Raw genomic sequence first — 20,451 nt, forward strand, 5'->3', positions numbered from 1 at the left:
CAACCATTATTCTGCACCAGTAAAGCTGCTGCAGCCCCCAGAGTATTACATTTTAAGCATATGGGATGGTAGTCAACTATTTTTTGGTCAAAGTAGACCTCTTGGACCTAACTTAGTCCAGTTCATTCATTCCAGTGGGTCTACTTAGTTGCAGATCACCCATGAAAGGTTGAAACACGCACACAAGCATACATACCCTGTTAACTTGTCAGGCTTTTTGACATTAAAAATATGTGGCATAAAAGAATTCCAGAGAGTTGGTTAATAGGAACTTTTGCTTATCCTAGGAAGAGCTGCAAAGCAAACTCAAAGGATTATGAATGTTTTCTGCTGCGGAGCCTGACAACATTTTGCAGGAAATCTGTCCTCTGGGCAGCATCTGTCATCTTTGGTTGGGGATTCTTGCCCTTTCCTGTCAAACTGGCCCTTAATATGTGATCTACCCACTGTGGCATTTCCTATTCTGCCTTGCTTGCCTGTTTTTGTGGTATTCCATTGCCTAGAATTGTTTACAATGTATATGAAAAGAAAAGAAAAGGAGCAAGCTTAAGTTCAGAAGTGATAAAGTAGTTTTTAAAAACATCCCTGCCAGAAGAGGAATTTCCTTACAGAGGCTTAAAACTCCTGAGGTTGTAAAAACCAAAGTAATCCTTCAAATCAAGGACACTTTTTTATTCTTAGCCGTTTTTCGCTTGCCTCAAACAATCAAAATGAGAGTTGCATGCTTTAATCAGCTTGATTGATTTAAAGCTTTAGCTTAATTATTGGGAGACTGATTTTATTCAGCAGTGCTTAGACTGAAAAGCCAACTTAGGTGTTTTTTGGGGTTTTTTAATGTTTTGACCTGGTGGTGTAATAAAGTTGACCTTTTCTTTTAACATTAAGGAACGCTTAGTTTAATCACGTGTACGTGTCTCAGACCCTTACTAATTATCTGGGAGCAACATGGGCTGCTAAGACTTCCGTAAGCAAGTGTTTTGCTTCTGTCGGACAGGTGAAGACAGCTCAGAAATGATGCCACAGCCTGGCTTGGCATTATTTGAGTGAGCAGCCAGAATACTTGGAACTCTGGAGCTCTCTCATGATTGTCAACCCTCCCACTCATTTTTTTTGGCTTGAAGTAAGCCATAGTTTAGGGACGCAGGTGGCGCTGTGGGTTAAAGCCTCAGCGCCTAGGGCTTGCCGATCGAAAGGTCGGCGGTTTGAATCCCTGCGGCGGGGTGCGCTCCCGCTGCTCGGTCCCAGCGCCTGCCAACCTAGCAGTTCGAAAGCACCTCCGGGTGCAAGTAGATAAATAGGGACCGCTTACCAGCGGGAAGGTAAACGGCGTTTCCGTGTGCGGCTCTGGCTCTGGCCAGAGCAGCGATGTCACGCTGGCCACGTGACCCGGAAGTGTCTCCGGACAGCGCTGGCCCCTGGCCTCTTAAGTGAGATGGGCGCACAACCCCAGAGTCTGTCAAGACTGGCCCGTACGGGCAGGGGTACCTTTACCTTTACCTTTAAGCCATAGTTTGCTATTTTTTTACAAACTGGCAATGGTTTGTTTCACACTAGGATCGGAGGGAGAGAAATCTGTGGGAGGGAAAGAGGGAGTACCTGAACCCAATAATCGTTATGCTCATTAAAGGCAACACCAAACCATGGCTTGCTATTTATGAACTGCCATATAACACAATAGTGTTTGCTAATGTTGCCAAGAAATCCCTTGCTTGCAAACTTTCTGGTTAGGGAGAAGTTTTGATTTAAAGCTTTGGATCTAACTGTGTGCAAGTGTCCTGACACCTCTTTCTCCAAAAACAAAGGCACCAGAAAAACAGATGGGGAATTTAGCTCAAAGAAGCAATGGCATGGGAGGGACATTTCTCAACTCTATATCACCCCCCCCCCCAAAAAAAAGCACAGTTATGGTGGCAAGATATAATGATCCACCTTTCTAATGCATCCATTGAGCTCCAGCCTCTACTCCAGGCCCAGTATTGGGCTTCCTTGAGAACCATAGATTGGGAGTTCTGTTTCAGCTATGCATTGTGTTCACAATCCATCCAGCAAAGAGGACCTGCTGAAAAGGGCTTGTCTTCCATTTGAGGGTTTTGTAGTGTTCCTCTAGTCATTAAGTATATATCACTTGAATTCTGCTTCCTTGTGTGTGTTTTTTAAAACGTGCCAAACCCTACTGTGAATTTGGCCCCCTAGTTTCCAGCATGTCAGCTGAGCTTTGTTCCTTGACAAAGGTGTTGGCCTGTGTTCCATTTTCACATTTCTGGCAGGTGGCGTATGCTTGGCTTGTTCTTTCCATCTTCAAAATATTAGGAGACTTAACAAGACCAGATTGTGCTGGCTGACAGAAGGAAGTTGTGCTGGAACAGAAAGGAAAGTTAGAGGCAACGACCCTAAAACATGCAACCTCCAGTCAATTTTGAAACCCATATGTTGCATGCTCACCGGCTGCCCATGACGGGGTGGGAAATAAATGCGTCATTTTGGTTACCAAAGACTTGAGTGGTTAGGAAATAGGTCCGGAATGGCACCATGGCCAGACTTCAAAAGAGTTGTTCAGATAGTTAATACTATTGCACCATAAAACCTCTCTTTTACACTCCTTCCTAATGAAGCAAATCAGAAACAAAACACCACCTTGTTATACATTCGTACCTTGGAAGTTGAATGGAATCTGTTCTGGACTAAGAACTAAGCTGTTGAACACCAAGGTACGACTGTATTCTCCCCTGAGCTGTGCTACCCAAAAGCATGACACTTACACAGGCACAGTAGGCAGCACAGTGTTCCTTCTGCAACGATTATGCGGTGAAAACTTTGGGATCAATTTTAGGGCCTGAAAAAAGGGGTGTGACTATTATGCGGTGGCGGTGATTATGTAGTGAAATACGGTATTTAATTATATAAAAATAAGACAAGAAGAGGGCCAGGTGCTTTTCTCTCCCCTCCTCACTCCAGCTCAAAAAACAAAGTATTTTGTTTTTGTTTATGTTTCCATTTCTAAAATGAAGGTGCTTTCAGCTCGCTTGCTCTCTCCACACCCCCCCCCCCCCGCCCGAGTCACCATTCCAGGTTGTGAGTGCTGCAGAACTGCCATGCAATTCCCAGTGGTTGCAATTTGACTTCTGCCACGGTCAGGGAAATGGAAGGCAAAACTTAAACCACAATAAATTCAGTTAAATACAGGAAAAGCTGCCCATATCTGGTGTACTGGTACATGGGAACCCCTGAGGAAGAGCATTAAAATCGTGCTCAGAAATGCCATAGTAATCCTGCGCATGAACCAAAACTGTAGGGTTTTCACACCTTGGCCCTCCTAAACATAATAATGCCGGCTGTTCCTCTTCCCCTAAGCCGGGCCTCTTCTCTGTCCGTTGCCTAGGTGCAGAGCTCTTCCGTATGGTCGGGTGTTTTTGCTTGCCCTAAGGGGAAGCGGGTGCCAGGAGGAGAACTTTAGTGGTGTTACTGCACTTCTGTCACAAATAGGGACCCTTTTCTTCTTGCTGGGTAGGTGGGGATATTCTTATATTTTTTAGAATGCACACAGCACCAACAGTGTGAATAGCACTTTGAGTAACAGGCAAAGGACAGGTCACTCATAGGATCATAGAACTGTAGAAGTGAAAGGGACCCAAGGGTCATTATCTGAGGGATAGCTCAGTTGGTTGAGTGTGAGACTCTCAGTCCCAGGGTTGTTGGTTTGAGCTCCACTTTGGGCAAAAAGATTCCTTCATTACAGTAGGTTGGGCTAGATGACCCTTGTGGTCCATTCCAGGTCTACAGTTCTATGATTCTGTGTTCTAGTCCATCCCTCTGCAATGCAGGAAGCACAGCTAAAGAATCCCTGACAGATTGCCATCCAACTTCTGCCTAAACACCTCCATTGCAGTAGAGTCCACCTTCTTCCAAGTCAGTCTGTTCTACTCTAGAACAGCTCTTACCACCAGAAAGTTCTTCCTAGTGTTTAGTCAGAATCTTGTTTCTTGTCGATTAAATACATTGCTTAGGGTACTCCTCTCTGGAGTGGCAGAAAACAAGCTTGCGCCATCTTCCATGCCCTCACCTGCCATTCAGATATTTCAAGATGGCTAGCCTATCACCTCTCAGTCACTGCTCACAGCAACTTACAATCTTAACTTCGGCTCCAGGAGGGCAACGGAAGGAGGAAAAACAGAGAGAGAGAGGAGATGGGAAGAATACACATGCACTGGGGTTTACACATACTTGGATTTGGATTTAGGATGGGACTGAGTGGTTGAGGCAAAGGCTTTACAGGAACTGTGGGATCACAGAGGTAGTCCAGCTGGAGTCTTAAGTGGCTTTTCCTTGCCCTCATTCTATTCTTCCCCTTCTCTTTCTTTCTTTCCTGCTTCCTTCGTTTTGGCTGCAGGGACGCCAATCAACCGCATCCCCATCATGGCAAAGCAGATCCTCGACCTCTACATGCTCTACAAGCTGGTGACCGACAAGGGAGGGCTGGTGGAAATCATCAACAAGAAGATCTGGAGGGAGATCACCAAAGGCCTTAACCTACCCACCTCCATCACCAGTGCTGCATTTACACTTCGCACCCAGTAAGTCCTGGACCTTCCACAAGCCTGTGTGATATCTCAGTCTAGAACTAGATTAAGAGTTTGCGGCTGAATTCTAAATGGTGTAGTTGCAAGGAGCTTCCAGTCTCCTTGCAGCTACCCTAGGAAAGGAGACAGGGAACACCTGATTCCGAGGCCCATCACAACTTTTTCCCATCTCAGTAAACTGTGATTCAGAACCCTGAAATCTCTACATTCCTGCTGTAATTAGTTATAGAAAAACATACTATTTTGCTTAGCTTCTTCTGTATTTTGGGTTGTGCCTTCTTCCAGCAACTGATAGAACTGTTGATTTACTGAAGTTATCACCAAATTGAAGCCTGCCATCTCCATCTCCTTCTCCTTCCACCTTTTTAATAGCATTTCCATAATGCCATTTTTTAACTTACTTTTATCTCATTTATTCTCACCCTCCCCTGCAACCCCTATGTAGTATAACTGCAGTCAAATGAAATTTCCTGGCATTATATCTGAAATTTTGTCTGTTTATGAACCATGCTTTAAAAAGAGCTTCCAAGTTGGCCTGTCAAACCACAGTTTGTGCTAACTGTGGTTCGTTGTTATGTTTGGATCCGCAGATCATTGGCAAATGACAGGGCGCAAAGACATGAACACAAATTTACAGGAGCGGAGTCCTGATCAGATGAGCACTAAACAGACACGCAGCTCAAATTATGGTGGGGTCTGTTGTAACTATGGTTAGCACAAACCATGGTTTGGCTTGATGTCTGATTGAGTCCTGTGACTGGGCCTGGGCTGAGTGTTGACTAGAGTCCATCTCTGCTGTACCAAATGCAGCATTCTGTCTGGTTCTGCATCTCCTGTTCTTTGTTTTGTTTTTCTAGGTATATGAAGTACCTCTACGCCTATGAATGTGAGAAGAAGTCCTTAAGTTCTCCCGCTGAGCTGCAGGCTGCCATTGACGGCAACAGACGGGAAGGCCGGCGGCCCAGCTACAGCTCCTCCTTGTTCAGCTACTCCCCTGCTGCCACGGGGCCTCCTTCACTCCTGTGCCCTCCAAAGATCCGCTTCCCCATCGTTAGCCTCGCCCCTGGTGGCGGAACCAGCAACCCTCACCTGTCTTCAGCAGGCGCTCTCAGGAAAGGTCAGCCACTTATCTGGTTCGTCATTTGGGTGGCCCGAAGGGCCAGGTGCTCAGGTTTAGCAGTCAGATGGATACAGTGGGTGAAGGGTGTGTTTGCACACACACACATACATGCACACACACACACACACACACACACATGGTGTGGCTCACAAGTGGCCACTTCCTCCAACAGATGTGCGCATTTCAGCTGGTTGTGTGCTACATTGGCATCCACCATTTTTAGTCTTCTTGGGTCAGAGCCATGTGAGCGAAGGCAGCAAAGTTTGTCACCTGGTCTTGGGACTGGTGTGTGGAAGGGAAAGGTGGCTACCATCTTCCTATTTGTTCCTCAGCTGCATTGACTGGCTCCCCTTCCCTCATGCATCCAGAATAAACTTCTTTTTTCACCCCTAAATGTGTTCTTCCTACTCTCTGCCTTATTCTCTCTCTTCACCATTCTTCATCCTTTTGACTCCTTTGCTTTTTAGCCGTTTCCATCATAACCGTGCAGTCCTTCCCTGAATTCATTTACACTAAACTTCTTTACTTCTGCCCCCTCTTCTTTTGTCCTAGTTTTAGCAGGTTGTCAGCTGCCTGCTTGTGATCTCCCTGAAGCATTTACATTCCTGTTAGTGCAAGGAGGGGGAACAACTGTCATCCCTTCCCTGCCAAGTACCACGGGGGGGGGGGAGCATAATAATAATAATAATAATAATAATAATAATAATAATAATAATATATTATTTATACCCCTTCCATCTGGCTGGGTTTCCCCAGCCACTATGGGCAGTTTCCAACAAAATATTAAAAATACAATAAAACATCAGACACTAAAAACTTCCCTAAACAGGGCTGCCTTCAGATGTCTTCTAAAAGTCAGATAGCTGTTTATTTCCTTGACATCTGAGGGGAGGGCATTCCACAGGGCGGGCACCACTATTGAGAAGGCCTCTGCCTGGTTCCCTGTAACCGCTTCTCGCAGGGAGGGAACCGCCAGAAAGCCCTCGGAGTTGGACCGCAGTGTCTGGGCTGAACGATGGGGTGGAGATGCTCCTTCAGGTATACTGGGCTGAGGCCATTTAGGGCTTTAAATGTCAGCACCAACACTTGGTGCTCGGAAACGTACTGGGAGCCAATGTAGGTCTTTCAAGACTGGAGTTATGTGGTCTCGGCAACAGCTCCCCGTCACCAGTCTAGCTGCCGCATTCTGAATTAGTTGTAGTTTCCGGGTCACCTTCAAAGGTAGCCCCACATAGAGCGCGTTGCAGTAGTTCAAGTGGAAGATAACCAGAGCATGCACCACTCTTGCGAGACAGTATGCGGGCAGGTAGGGTCTCAGCCTGCGTACGCCTCCATGGGCAGCTGTGAGTCCAAAATGACTCCCAAGCTGCGCACCTGGTCCTTCAGGGGTACAGTTACCTCATTCAGGACCAGGGAATCCTCCCCATCCGCTCACCTCCTGTCCCCCCAAAACAGTACTTCTGTCTTGTCAGGATTCAACCTCAATCTGTTAGCCTCCATCCATCCTCCAACCGCCTCCAGTCACTCACACAGGACCTTCACTGCCTTCACTGGTTCCGATTTGAAAGAGGTAGAGCTGGGTATCATCTGCATACTGATGAACACCCCTGATGATCTCTCCCAGTGGCTTCATATAGATGTTAAAAAGCATGGGGGAGAGGACAGAACCCTGAGGCACCCCACAAGTGAGAGCCATGGGGTCTGAACACTCATCCCCCAACACCACTTTCTGGACACGGCCCAGGAGGAAGGAGCGGAACCACTGTATAACAGTGCCCCCAGCTCCCAGCCCCTCAAGGCGGTCTAGAAGGATGTCATGGTCGATGGTGTCAAAAGCCGCTGAGAGATCCAGCAGAACTAGGAAACAGCTTTCACCTTTGTCCCTAGCCCATCGGTGATCATCGACCAGGCAGTTTCAGTCCCATGGTGAGGCCTGAATCCTGACTTGAAGGGATCCAAATGGTCCGCATCCTCCAGGCATGCTTGGAGTTGTTCAGCAACTACCCGCCCAGTGACCTTACCCAAGAATGGAAGATTTGAGACTGGGCAATAGTTGGCCATATTGGCTGGGTCTAAAGATATTTTTTTTAAGAAGGGGTTTAATAACCTCCTCTTTCATTGGGTCTGGGAAGGCTCCCTTGTAGAGGGAAGCATTCACCACCCCGCAGAGTCCATCACCCAGCCCTTCCCGGCTTGCTTTTATTAGCTAGGATGGGCAAGGATCAAGGAAACAGGTGGTCGGTTTCACTCGAATCCTTACCTTGCACGAGAAGAAGAGTTTTGGATTTGATATCCGCCTTTCACTCCCTTTAAGGAGTCTCAAAGCGGCTAACATTCTCCTTTCCCTTCCTTGCCCACAACAAACACTCTGTGAGGTGAGCAGGGCTGAGAGACTTCAGAGAAGTGTGACTGGCCCAAGGTCACCCAGCAGCTGCATGTGGAGGAGCGGAGACTCGAACCCGGTTCCCCAGATTAGAAGACTACCACTCTTAACCACTACACCACACTGGCTCTCTTTTGCTGTCAAACTGCTCTTTCCTTCAGAAAGTTCTTCTTAACATATAGCCAGGATCTCCTTTCTTGTCATTTGAATCCATTGATTTGAGTCCTATCCTCTGGGGCAGAGATTTATAACTGCTCTCAGCCAGTCTCAAGCATCCTCCTCTGGGGCGGTGTACTTAGTAAGTGGTGGCTGGGCAACACTGTGCTGTGTCAGATGAAACTGAATTTCTGGACCTATTTCCAAAACCACTTTAATCGCCACTATGGATGATGACCAGGAGAAAGACAGCGAGCAGAACCCTACTGATTTCTTTCAGACCACCTGGACCCAGCTCTTCCTTCTCCCCAGAACCCCTATGTTCTCTTTCCTCATTGGCCTATTATGTATTTAACATATATACTGCCCTACACCCAAAGATCACATAATTTTTTGATGTCAGTGCCAGGGATGAAGCAGTTGCTGCCTTAGAGGGGAAACGGAAGGGCAGTGCTACTAATAGCATTGTCAGGATGGTGCTTCCAGCCTTGGGCAAGTTGCTGGTTGAGCCTCAGCTTGCCGCGAGGTCCCTGAGTGGCCCATTTGCTTTCCTAGGTGACGGTGTCCCCTTGACCGTGTCCACGCCAAACCGCATTGCCGTGCCTGTGGCCTTGGCGAATCAGCAGGCGGCTGTGACGGCAGCGGCACGAACCGCTACCCTGGACCAGCTGAGGGAGAGGCTGGAGTCTGGGGAGCCCGCGGAGAAGGTGGCGCGGATGACGGAGGAGGAGCAGCGCTTCATCCAGCAGGCCTTTCAGCGGAACCTCTTCAGCATGGCCCGGCAGCTGCCCATGAAGATCAAGATCAACGGCCGAGGTGAGGCCGCCCTGGCTCTGCTGCAGCCTTTGGACTTTAACTCCCATCGGCCCCAGCGAGCCCACATAGTTCAAAGCATCTGGAGAGCGTCAGGTTGGCAAAGGCTGATGGGAGTCATAGTCTAAAACTAGCCGCCAAAGTGGGTGGTAGCATCCCCTGGGGGGGGGGGTTTCCCTAGGGGGCTCTAAGAGGCAAGGAGACAGCAGGGGGGCACTGGAGGTGGTGATTTAAATCTCTTGCTAAGTGACCTTAAACCAGTTACAGATAGGTAGCCGTGTTGGTCTGCCATAGTCTGCCATAGTCAAAACAAAATAAAAAATTTCCTTCCAGTAGCACCTTAAAGACCAACTAAGTTAGTTCTTGGTATGAGCTTTCGTGTGCATGCACACTTCTTCAGATATCTGAAGAAGTGTGCATGCACACGAAAGCTCATACCAAGAACTAACTTAGTTGGTCTTTAAGGTGCTACTGGAAGGAATTTTTTTATTTTGTTTTGACCTTAAACCAGACATTGGGAAACAGGTGTCACCATCAAGCCAACCCATCGCATTAAGAGTTTGCTGAACAGTGAAGCCATGACTAAATATGGTATCTAAGACTTGTTCAGTGACTGACAGGCTTATCTCATATCAGGTTCATCAGTTAAGCTGAATTAATGGAACTAGCTTTAATTGGATGTTGAATAAAAGTGCAATTAATTGCTACTGTTTTGAATCTTATTGTGTTATTATCTTCCTTAGTGGGCTGTGCAGACTGCTATTCTGAATAATGCTTTTTGGAGGGGAGGGACTTGATGCATGAGGGAAGCCAGATAGGTGCAACTTCTTGGTTTAAACCAGTGATGAGCAAACCACAGCCCTCAGACCACATTTGGCCTTGTGGGAGTTTTTACCCCTTGAGAATCACCCGGCTTCTCCTCCTTCTCACTCCTGACCCACTTGGAGTGGACCAGAGAGCTGATCTGTCCCTTCCCAATAAAGCTGGCTTGGCAAACTGTGCAAGCAGGGGGGGGGTTTTCAGCCGGAACTCGCCGGAACTCAGTTCTGGCACCTCTCAGGTGGGCGCCATTGCCATTCTAAGAGAACGAGGGAGGTGGTGTTGATGCATTCCGGCACCTCTTTTTCCAGAAGAATAGCACTGATGAGGTGCCTGCCAGAAGTCTCATGAGATGTACTGGACTTGCTTTGTCACTGATGCGTCTTCATCACCTCAGCCACAGAGGCATGAGCACAGAATGGTAGTTGGAAGGGACCCAAAGGGGTGGCGAGAACGGCAGGTCTACAGGGTCTATCACAGTCAGCTGCATGTTGGAGGAGGAGGGTGCTGGGGGCCGTTGCCCAGCCTCAAAGCCCACCGCCAGCTGGGGTGTGGTGTTTTCCAGATGCAGGGATCAGGCCTGCATGCTGAACAGTTTCCACGCCAGATGTGACCCTCAGTCCAAGCAAGAAAAATCGCCATCCCTGGTTTAAACCCCTTGTGCATGGTTTCCCGTGTCCAGTGTTTCTCCAGCTGGTACTTTGAGCCATTCAGGGCCTGTTGTTCCCTTCCATTTATTTTAATGGTGGGTTAAGGCGTAGTGCGGAGCAAGGTGAAATCTCTACCAGTTGACCAACTATGTTACAACTATCAGGTCTGGGGAGGTGTGTGTGTGTGTGTGTGTGTGTGTGTGAGAGAGAGAGAGAGAGAGAGAGAGAGAGAGAGAGAGAGAGAGAAATACCCAAGCCGGGTCTGTAGTGGGATGAGCATAACACAACTCTCACTATTCTTTTGTCCTCCCCCACCAGAGGATAAATCAGATTCAGCAGCGACATCAGCAGCACTGAACTGGACCCCCTCTGGCTTTGGAAGCATTAATATGTCTGTGGAAATCAATGGCACAATCTATGCTGGTGAGAGAGAAAGAGTCCACTTCTGAAATGGGGCAAGGGATGGAAGCAGGTGGATCCCTTGGAATCAGCCACCCAATATTTGGAATAATCCAGCTTCAGACTGAGCATTCTGCCAAGCTGCGGAATGGCTGGTCTCTGGAGAACAATTCAGAACAATCCTCTGATATCACACACACACACACGGCTATTGATACGCCATTGCTGCTCTGAGGAAGCCAGAGCAGGGAGCTGCATGAATGTGGGTGGCTTTAAAAGAGGAGAGGGCTATCGATGGCTCCTAGCCAGGATGGCTATGCTTCTGTCTCCACAGATGGATGCAGCAATGCTTCTGAATACCAGTTGTTGGGAACCACAGGAGCGTAGCGGGCTCTTGTGCTTGGATCCTGATTGCTCGTTTCTCACAGGCATCAGGAAGGCCACAGTGAAGAACAGGAAGCTGGACTAGATGGGTCCCCTTTGGCCTGATCCAGCAGAGCTCTTTTTGCATTCTTATGTTATCCTTGTCCTGCTAATCTTCCTCCCTTCTCTCTGCCCCGCAGGGGTCTTGTTTGCCCAGAAACCTGTCGTCCACCTCATTGCCGGATCCAGCACGCAGAGCACCGGCGGCGGCAGCAGCAGTTCCTCCCACTGTTCTCCCAGCCCGACCTCCTCCAGGGGCACACCTGGTGTTGAGCCCTCAACCAGCTGGTCTCTCTGAGGGGGAAGCAGGGAGGAGGTGCTTTCTCTCTCCCTGGCCCCAAGCGGTCCTGCCGGTGACCTCGCCTCGAGGAGCCCGCTTAGAAGACCAGCCAGTGGCAGAGAAGCAAAGATCCTGTGCTGGCAAGGATCCTGCCGAGGTGGTCTCTTGCTGCCCATCTCACCTTTCTTCAGGTCTTGCTGTGTCCTCGGTGGGAAAAGGAGGGCCATGGGGCGGGGTGGGGGGCGGGAGGGGACACAGGGCGTGTTTCAATCAGGGATTCTCTGGACGGGCTGTGTGAGTTTTTGTAGATGACTGAGCATCGCCACTGTAGCAAAAGGCGAAGGCAAGAAACCCATTTTTCCATGCTTCAAACGACTCCCCCCCCCCAACGTGACTGCAGTGTATTGACAATCCTACCCCCCCAGAGGCAGGGGGGGAACATAGCTCTCTTCTCTCATATACCACCCCCACATCCTTTAATTCCTCCCTCCAGCTTGCTTTTACACACAGAGACACACAAACCCACATTTCATCCCTCTGTGTGTTAACATGCAGGTCTTACTGGGTCTCTTTCCTCTTCCCAGTTAGCCAGCCTTGACTCAAACAGCCAGTGCATCTCCTGCCTCCCTCTCTCCTTCTGGCCTTAGGTTTGGCCTGCTAGCTTCCTCTGGAGGAGTCTGACAGCATGGAAGTTCCCTTTCGTGCTGCTTCTGCAGCATTGAGCAAGGCCCCTGGGAGGCTGGACAGGCCCCTGGAGGAATCTGCACCAGCTGCCCTTCGCAGCTTTGCCCAGCCTTCCCTGCAGAACTGGGGCTCAGGCGCCAGCATTGGCAGGTTCTTCCACAGCCTCACTCCTATCCAGCCTCCCCATGAGGTCAAGTTGTGCAATTCTGTTTCTCCATTCTTTCTGCCTGAGGGGCGGTTGGGGATGCATGGAATTTTTAAATTTTATTTTAAAAACTCTACCAGTCAGAAAGCTAAAGGTGAAAGTGGTTAGGGGCTCATCTAGGTCAGGCACATTTTATGCTCCACCCACCCTTGCTTCCCTGTCCCCCCCCCCCAAATGTAACTGGGATTGGGCACCTTGATGCTGAAAGAACACAGCTGTGTCCACTCACTTAACACTTGCCGAGAATCCTCTGTGATCCCAGCCTATCAAAGGGGGATTGGTTGCTTCCTTGTGCATTGGTGGGGCCAGCCCTAATTGACTGCCCCACAGCCCTAGAACAACCAGGGGCTTCTGAGCACCTTCCCCCACATCTTCCCTTCTAAAATCTTGATGAGGGAGCCATGTGTTGTTCCTCAGGACAGATGAACTCCTCAATTGCTTCCCCCTCCACACTTGTGCACACACTTTGCACTTCCGTGTACCTGCCCCCTTGAACGTCTGCCTGTTTCTGCTTCCTCCTTGTAGCAGAAGCCCGCTGCCTGTCTGTGCACCGGCAGCCCCCACCTCCTTGCCAACAGGGATCCGCCCTCCCTCTCCTACCCTGACGAGTCTCAGTCATGCTACAGATCTGCATCAGCTTCTCCCGAGCAGATGAAATACCTCAAAAATATGTACTTATTGCTGTGTTGTTGTTGGGATTTTTTTTCTCTTTCTCTCTTCTGGAAGGATTTGCATATGTTAAAGCTTCTTTTTATATGTCTTGTTGACTGCTTTTTATTTTAAATTTTATATATTGTAGCACCAAAGACACACCAAAAAAAGGAGCCCCCTGAGTTGAAGGATCAGAAACCTTTGATGTCCTCAAGATAGCATGGAAGCACTTGGCTCATGGGGTAATAGGTGGTGGTGGAAGATGCAGGTTAATTTCTCAGGCTGACTTTCTCTCTTTCCCTCTTGTTGTTTTGATGTTGTTTTCTCCTCGAAGGGCTTATTAGTTGTTCAGGATTTTCAAAACAATCCATGTTAGGTGCATCTCAGTCCCAAAACAATGAGAGGACTTTGTTTCCTTATTACCCTTGAAGTAAAGTCCTGGGCTGCAGTTCTGATTATTTCTGGCCTCTTGAGAGCTCGCTGGTTCTCATGGGATTCTAACCCAAGTCCTGCATGGTAGGCGGAGCTCTGGAGGCAGCTAGGCCCTCTCAGAAATGCAGGGTGTTTCTCTCCCCTCCCCTCTTTTTTAAAGGCTCCCTCAGAGGGAAAGCAGAACCCCCAGCTTGGAAAAGCTAGGCACATCTGTAACTGTGAAGCTACTGGGAATGGCTGAAGTGATTTTTTTTTTTTTTCTGGCTACAAGAAATCGATTGGGGAACACACATGTACTAAATCCTCTTCATTCCACGATGTTGCTTTTGGACAAATCCCTGCAGAGGAAAAATACGCCCTTGGGAGGGAAACGATTTGTATTTGAAGGGTGCATTTAAAATGCATTATGAGTTAATAAATAAGAATGTTCCTTTCTGGACACATCTTTGAGCACAAGAATGGACAACCTGAGAAGGCAGTGGACTCTCCTTGCCTGTATGTTTTTTAAGCAGAGGCCGGAAAGCCACCTGTCAGGGATTCTGTAGTTGTGATTCCTGCATTGGAGGGATTGGACTCGACGGTCCCATCCAACTCCACAATTCTATTAGTCTTTGATGGTGCTCGGTCCTGCAGGTTTTCCGTTTTTAAAAAAATACTGGATTTCTAGGTCCAGTATGTTTCTCCCAGGCATGTTCCTCTGCAGTTACTTACCCAAGGCACTCCCAGCCGCTGTGTATGTGAGCATGTACCACTGGGCCAAGGAAATTGCTGTGGTGCCAAGTTCACACACCCTTCCAAGTGACGCCACATTCATCCCTCCACCAAGCAGATTTATCAAAGAGGACGTGAGCAAGAGAACACGCCATTCCTGCTGGAAGGCCTCAAGTCTGCACCAGGGAGGGTCAGCTGGCAAGCCAGATGTGGCCTGCACAGCATTCTTTCCTGGCCTGCAGCCACCCTGCCAAACTTCAAGCAAGGCATTGTAAAAAGTCTAGCCTTTGTAGGAGAGAAAGAGATTCCACGCTTCAGTGTTATCTCTCTTCAGCCAACAGCTGCTTGGAAAAGCAATGGGACACTGGATGCTTTCCAGCAGACCAAAACTGCAGAGAGCCAAGTCGGTCCATCAGAATCTTGTTTTTAAAAATGCAACAGCAGATTAATCCTGCAACTAAATTGTCACAGAATACAAACAAACCTTGAAGAAAAGATCTGCTGAAACTGAAAGCTTGCTCATAATTGGGGTGTTTTAGTTGACCCGATAAAGGTTTTACACTGCTGTTACTGTAGGAGATTCCCTACCCATTTCATTGTATTGCTGTCTCATGCAGATTCTGGGAAAAACAAAGCTCCACACCCAAGCTACCTCTTCTGCAGATCTTTGCGAAGCAATTCTGCCCCCCTCCCCCAACCGATTGCCTTAGCCCAAGTGACTGCATGGCTCCCAAACTGTGACACTCATTCGTCCTGGATGATTCGGGGCAGATAGTGTGTCAAAATACACCTCTGGCCCCTGGGCCGCTGCTCTAGGGAACACAGAAGCCTGGGTCAGATCTGGCCAGCTGTGGACCGAATAGTCTGCAAACATATTTTTTTTCTCCCTTGCCACAACCTTGCTAGATTTGAATGAAACATGTGGCTGGAATTCTCCCCGATACTCAGTGATGGGGATTCCACAGGATAGCATTCTTTTTGTGTTTGGGGCTTTGCAAATAATATCCCAGACCTGGCTACGCTAAGGTGTGTTGCAGATTGTGCAGCAAAATCCAGCTCTCTCCCCTGCAGCAACAGCGACCCCCCACCCCCACCCCCAGCTGACTTGATAAGGCCTTATCTGTGGCCAGTTCTCAGGGCCCCTTGCGATTCTACTTGGCTCCTTTACTGTCAAGAGTATGGCTGTTCCTCCTCTTGAAACAGAGAAGGTAGGAGAAGTGGCAGCTGGAGGCTGTGGTGTCGAAAATCCAAAGGCTGCCTTCAGCTTTCCACAACGGCATATTGCTTGTTGCTCCCATTTGCATTGGAAGCCCCCAGCCAAAAACATTTTGTCCTTCTAGGTGTTTCCTCCACCAGGAGCCAGGAGCTAAAGTATCTGTTAGCAGTAAAACCTGTAGTCCACCTGCTTTCCTTTGGCAGAGATGGTCTGGTTGTAAAGGCAGCTGGCTGACTTTATTCTAGCAGGCAGGAAGGTTGCCAAACTTGGCATGAGATTTGTGCCCGTGGGTCTCTTGGCTCATTGCCTCAGGCCTCCTTCACTTTTAAGCAGAACCTGCACCACAACCAGGGTTGGGTGTGAATCTTCTCGGGCGTTTTGCTGGCTAATTCTTTTTCTTCCTCTATTGTTTGTGTGTGTGTTTTCCCCCACCACCACTCCCAGCAATGGAAGGTTGTCCCATTTGCAGTGGTGGTTGTTTTCCAGCTTAGCATCCTACAAGGCTGCTTTGTACAAAGCCAGGCCGTGGGTCCATGGAGCTCAGCACCCTCTGCACCAACTGGAAGCAGCTCTCCAGGGTTTCAGGCAGGCCTTTGGGGACAGAAGCTCCAAGCAAAACAGGTGCTGCAGCACTGAGCTGTTCCCCTTCCATTAGGAAGTTGAGATCCGCTGAGTAATTCTAAGGAATCCTGATAAGACTGCTTTTGTCTTGTAAGCGTAGGCTTCCAGGCCTCAGTTTTGGGGGCTGGTGGTGGTGGATGAGCACTTGAAGGTGTCCAGTATGGTTTCTGCATTTAATACGGCTCTAACCTTTCCTGCACAAATTTCCCCAATACTCATGTGACTCTGACACTTCCTCTCCCAATCCCTGCCCAAGTGGAACACACAGAACAAAATCCTGTAACCATATAAACATGTGAATATTGTGCAGAGTTGCCTGATCTGCATAGCTCGGTTTCCTGGTTTCAGAACTTGTGGCTTCAGCTTTTCTTTTCTTTTTTACCCTAGTGCAGAGTTCTAAGTTTGGGGGGGGTGGCTTTTTCCTAAACACCTTCTCTCCCCCCACCCCAAGCTCTGTCAGCAGTGGATTCTGGGATTTCTTGCTTTAATGTGTACCAAGGTAGACACAGAAGTGGCAGAGAGAACTTGGGTCTGTTCTGATTTATGTGTGAAGCAGGCGTGGGAGGATAAGGGGCCTGATTTAATAATAAATCACTGAAAGCATAAAAGTTCATATAGTTACTGGGAGGTGAACCTTCACCCTCCAGCACTTTCCTCTCAACGCTTTCCTGGGTGTCACAGTTTGGCTCTGGGCACGGGGAACACCTGGAGGGTGATGGGAACTGGCTTGGAAGAAGGATAAACTGTGGGGCAACCTCCAAACCCATGTGCCCCAATTGATTTAAAAAGGAGCCCACTCCTCCCAGTCATCTGCATTACCTGGAGTTTCAGGCAGAGCTGAGTTTCCTCCAACGGGTCTCTCACTGCTCTGTCCAGTTTGGTCCCATTGCACTCAATACCATTTGCATTTCTTGCACAGGAAGGTGCTTGGAGCCCTGGTGTGGCCTCTGCCCTCCAGGCCCATCAGTTTCCTCACTCACCTAAACTGAAAGCAGCCAGGGAGCTAAAGGGTCGTTCTGAACCCAGTTCAGGGAAAAGGGTAGATTTTGGGATTTGTAACGACATATATAAGTATATACCTCATTAAAATAAGCTGCAGCATCAAACTTCAGGCCCTTGGCTGTTTTCTGGGTCGGCCATTTCAGGTTGTAGAAATCCACCCCCTCTCCTTCCTTCCCCTCTTTTGGGTGGGCTGGGTTGTATCTATGTTTGTGCTGTGCTTTGCCAGGCTTTGGAGGTCGGTGGAGAAACCAGCAGCAGGTTTTTGGCTCGGTAAGGTGTAGGTGAGCAGGGTGGGGCATTACTCACCTTACCCAATTCTGAATATTGAAAGATTGTATGACGCTCAGGGCTTTTGATATGACAGAAAGGGCTGCTCCTCCACCCTGGTCTTAGTTTCATTTGCAGAGGCAGTTTCCTTTCCACCCCCAACTCAAGCACGAAATCCCACAGCAGACATGCTGGTCTTGTGGGTGAGGTGCATCCCCACAAGAAAGGATCCTCCAGGCTCTCCTTGGCTTAGCTCTGGATTGTGCAAAGGGTTGCACACAGCCTGTGCTCTGCCACTGAACTACGGTCCCTCTCTCACAAAGTCTTTTAAAAAACAACAACACCCCTCCTTTCTCTTGCCCTGGGAAAGAGGGCCCAGTGCTTTTCAGGTGTCACCAGAAGACTCCAGGACAAGGTCCCTTCAGCCATGGAGGTGGAAGTGGGGTTGCTGTCCCAGAGAGGCGCTCTGGGTCCTCCCAAGCAAATAGGACATGACAACACACACACACACACACACACACACAGCCATTTCTTAGCGGCTGCCTCTTCCAGGCAGATCCAAAGGAGGGAAGGAGGCAGGTGGTTCTGAGATATGCCACCACTTTTGCAGCAGCTGCACAGCTAGGGGTGTTTTTCTTCTCTCTCTCTCTCTCTTAACTATTTAAAGGAAGAAATAAAATGTGATAGCCTAGATGGTGAATAAATAAATACCTCAGATGTTTCCTTCCAGCAAGTGTCTGTATATGTTGTTGGTGGGTTGTTTTTTTCTATCTTACATGTTATCTGAATGTTTATATTCCAATAAACTTCTACCTCTTCATACAACGGCTATGCATGTCTTCCTCTTTGTGCTGTTTTTTGTTTGTTTCCCCCCCACTGCTGCTTCCCCTTTTGTAGCTCCCTGGAAAAGCCAAACAGCAGCTCTTCCATTCCAACACTTTGGCAGAATCCTGTTGTGGAAAAAGATTTAAAAGCCCTTCCAGGAAGCGGACATTGTTCTTGTTGTTATTTAAATTTATGCACTGCCCTTCATCAGGAGACCATGGGGCAGTTTACAACACAGAACCTAAAATACATAACATAATATCAAACAAAACAGAACACACCCACCTACCCAAAGGGTGCTCATCAATGGTTCCTCTTCATCCTGGAGAAGAGTGACTAGTGGGGTGCCACAGGGTTCTTCTGTCTTGGGCCCCGTCTTATTCAACATCTTACCAACGACTTGGATGATGGACTCAAAGGCATCCTGATCAAATTTGCAGATGACACCAAACTGGGAGGGGTGGCTAACACCCCAGAGGACAGGATCACACTTCAAAACGACCTTGACAGATTAGACCTTGACAGATTAGAGGACTGGGCCAAAACAAACAAGATGAATTTTAATAGGGAGAAATGTAAAGTATTGCACTTGGGCAAAAAAAAAAAATGAGAGGCACAAATACAAGATGGGTGACACCTGGCTTGAGAGCAGTACATGTGAAAAGGATCTAGGAGTCTTGGTTGACCACAAACTTGACATGAGCCAACAGCGTGACGCGGCAGCTAAAAAAGCCAATGCAGTTCTGGGCTGCATCAATAGGAGTATTGCATCTAGATCAAGGGAAGTTATAGTGCCACTGTATTCTGCTCTGGTCAGACCTCACCTGGAGTACTGTGTCCAGTTCTGGGCACCACAGTTCAAGGACACGGACAAACTGGAACGTGTCCAGAGGAGGGCAACCAAAATGGTCAAAGGCCTGGAAACGATGCCTTATGAAGAACGGCTAAGGGAGCTGGGCATGTTTAGCCTGGAGAAGAGGAGGTTAAGGGGTGATATGATAGCCATGTTCAAATATATAAAAGGATGTCACATAGAGGAGGGAGAAAGGTTGTTTTCTGCTGCTCCAGAGAAGCGGACACGGAGCAATGGTTCCAAACTACAAGAAAGAAGATTCCACCTAAACATTAGAAAGAACTTCCTGACAGTAAGAGCTGTTTGACAGTGGAATTTGCTGCCAAGGAGTGTGGTGGAGTCTCCTTCTTTGGAGGTCTTTAAGCAGAGGCTTGACAACCATATGTCAGGAGTGCTCTGATGGTGTTTCCTGCTTGGCAGGGGGTTGGACTCGATGGCCCTTGTGGCCTCTTCCAACTCTATGATTCTACCCATACACACAGTTTAAAAGGCTATACATTGTTTTATTAGCCCAAGGCCTGCCTGAAAAGGAAAGCTTTTGCCTGGCACCTAAAGATATGTAATGGAGGTGCTAGGTGAGTCTCCCTGGGGAGAGCATCCCACAAATGGGCAGCCACCACAGAAGAGGCCCGTTCTCATGTTGTCATCCTCCAGACCTCTTGTCGAGTAGGCACACAAAGGAGGGCCTCAGAGGATGATCTCGTGTAGGTTCCTATGGAAAGAGCTGGTCCTTGAGGTTTTGTGGTCCTGAGCTGTTTAAGGCTTTATAGGTCAAAAGCAGCACTTTGAATTGGGCCCAGAAACTAATTGGCAGCCAGTGTAGTCAGGCCAGGATTGGCATTCTCTGCATGGCTGATGGTTGGCATGGTGGCAACATCTAGAAAGTCCACAGGTTCCCTGTCCCTGGCTTGCTTTGACAGCTGGGTCTTGGACAGAGATGAGTCTTTCCCCTTCTCTGCTCCCAGATGCTGAACATCCTGCTTTCTTCTTTGTGAAGCTCAAGGTGCCATAGAGGCCCAAAGAGGTCTCCCATCCAGGGAGCGATGGCCAGAACTGCCACCTCTTGATTTGCTCTTATTGCATTTGCATTCTGATCTCTTAAGAAGAGAGTGGGGGGGGCTTTCACATGTTGTTGGACCCCAACCAACATAGCCAATGGCCAGTGAGGATGGGAGTTGGAGCCCAGCATCATCCGGACCAAGGGTCAGCAAACATTTTCAGCAGGGGGCCGGTCCACTGTCCCTCAGACCTTGTGGGGGGCTGGACTATATTTTTTTTGGGGGGGGGGGAAGAATGAATTCCTATGCTCAACAAATAACCCAGATATGCATTTTAAATAAAAGCACACATTCTACTCATGTAAA

The 20,451-nt window shown here is 48.4% G+C and overlaps 1 protein-coding gene across 2 annotated transcripts in view; it reads left to right on the forward strand.

The window, feature by feature from the left end:
* ARID3B (AT-rich interaction domain 3B) overlaps positions 1-18,235 on the forward strand; it is a 57,686-nt gene extending 39,451 nt beyond the window's left edge. For both annotated transcript variants that reach the window (XM_079991604.1, XM_079991605.1), the window contains exons 5-9: positions 4,388-4,571; positions 5,435-5,694; positions 8,792-9,052; positions 10,837-10,941; positions 11,481-18,235. In XM_079991604.1, coding sequence (XP_079847730.1) covers positions 4,388-4,571; positions 5,435-5,694; positions 8,792-9,052; positions 10,837-10,941; positions 11,481-11,638 — 968 coding nt within the window. In that variant the 3' untranslated portion in view covers positions 11,639-18,235. The remainder of the gene's footprint in view (positions 1-4,387; positions 4,572-5,434; positions 5,695-8,791; positions 9,053-10,836; positions 10,942-11,480) is intronic.
* Positions 18,236-20,451: the final 2,216 nt, after the last annotated feature.

Source organism: Podarcis cretensis, assembly GCF_951804945.1.
Source record: "Podarcis cretensis genome assembly, chromosome: 9".
In the NCBI taxonomy this organism is placed as follows: domain Eukaryota; kingdom Metazoa; phylum Chordata; class Lepidosauria; order Squamata; family Lacertidae; genus Podarcis; species Podarcis cretensis.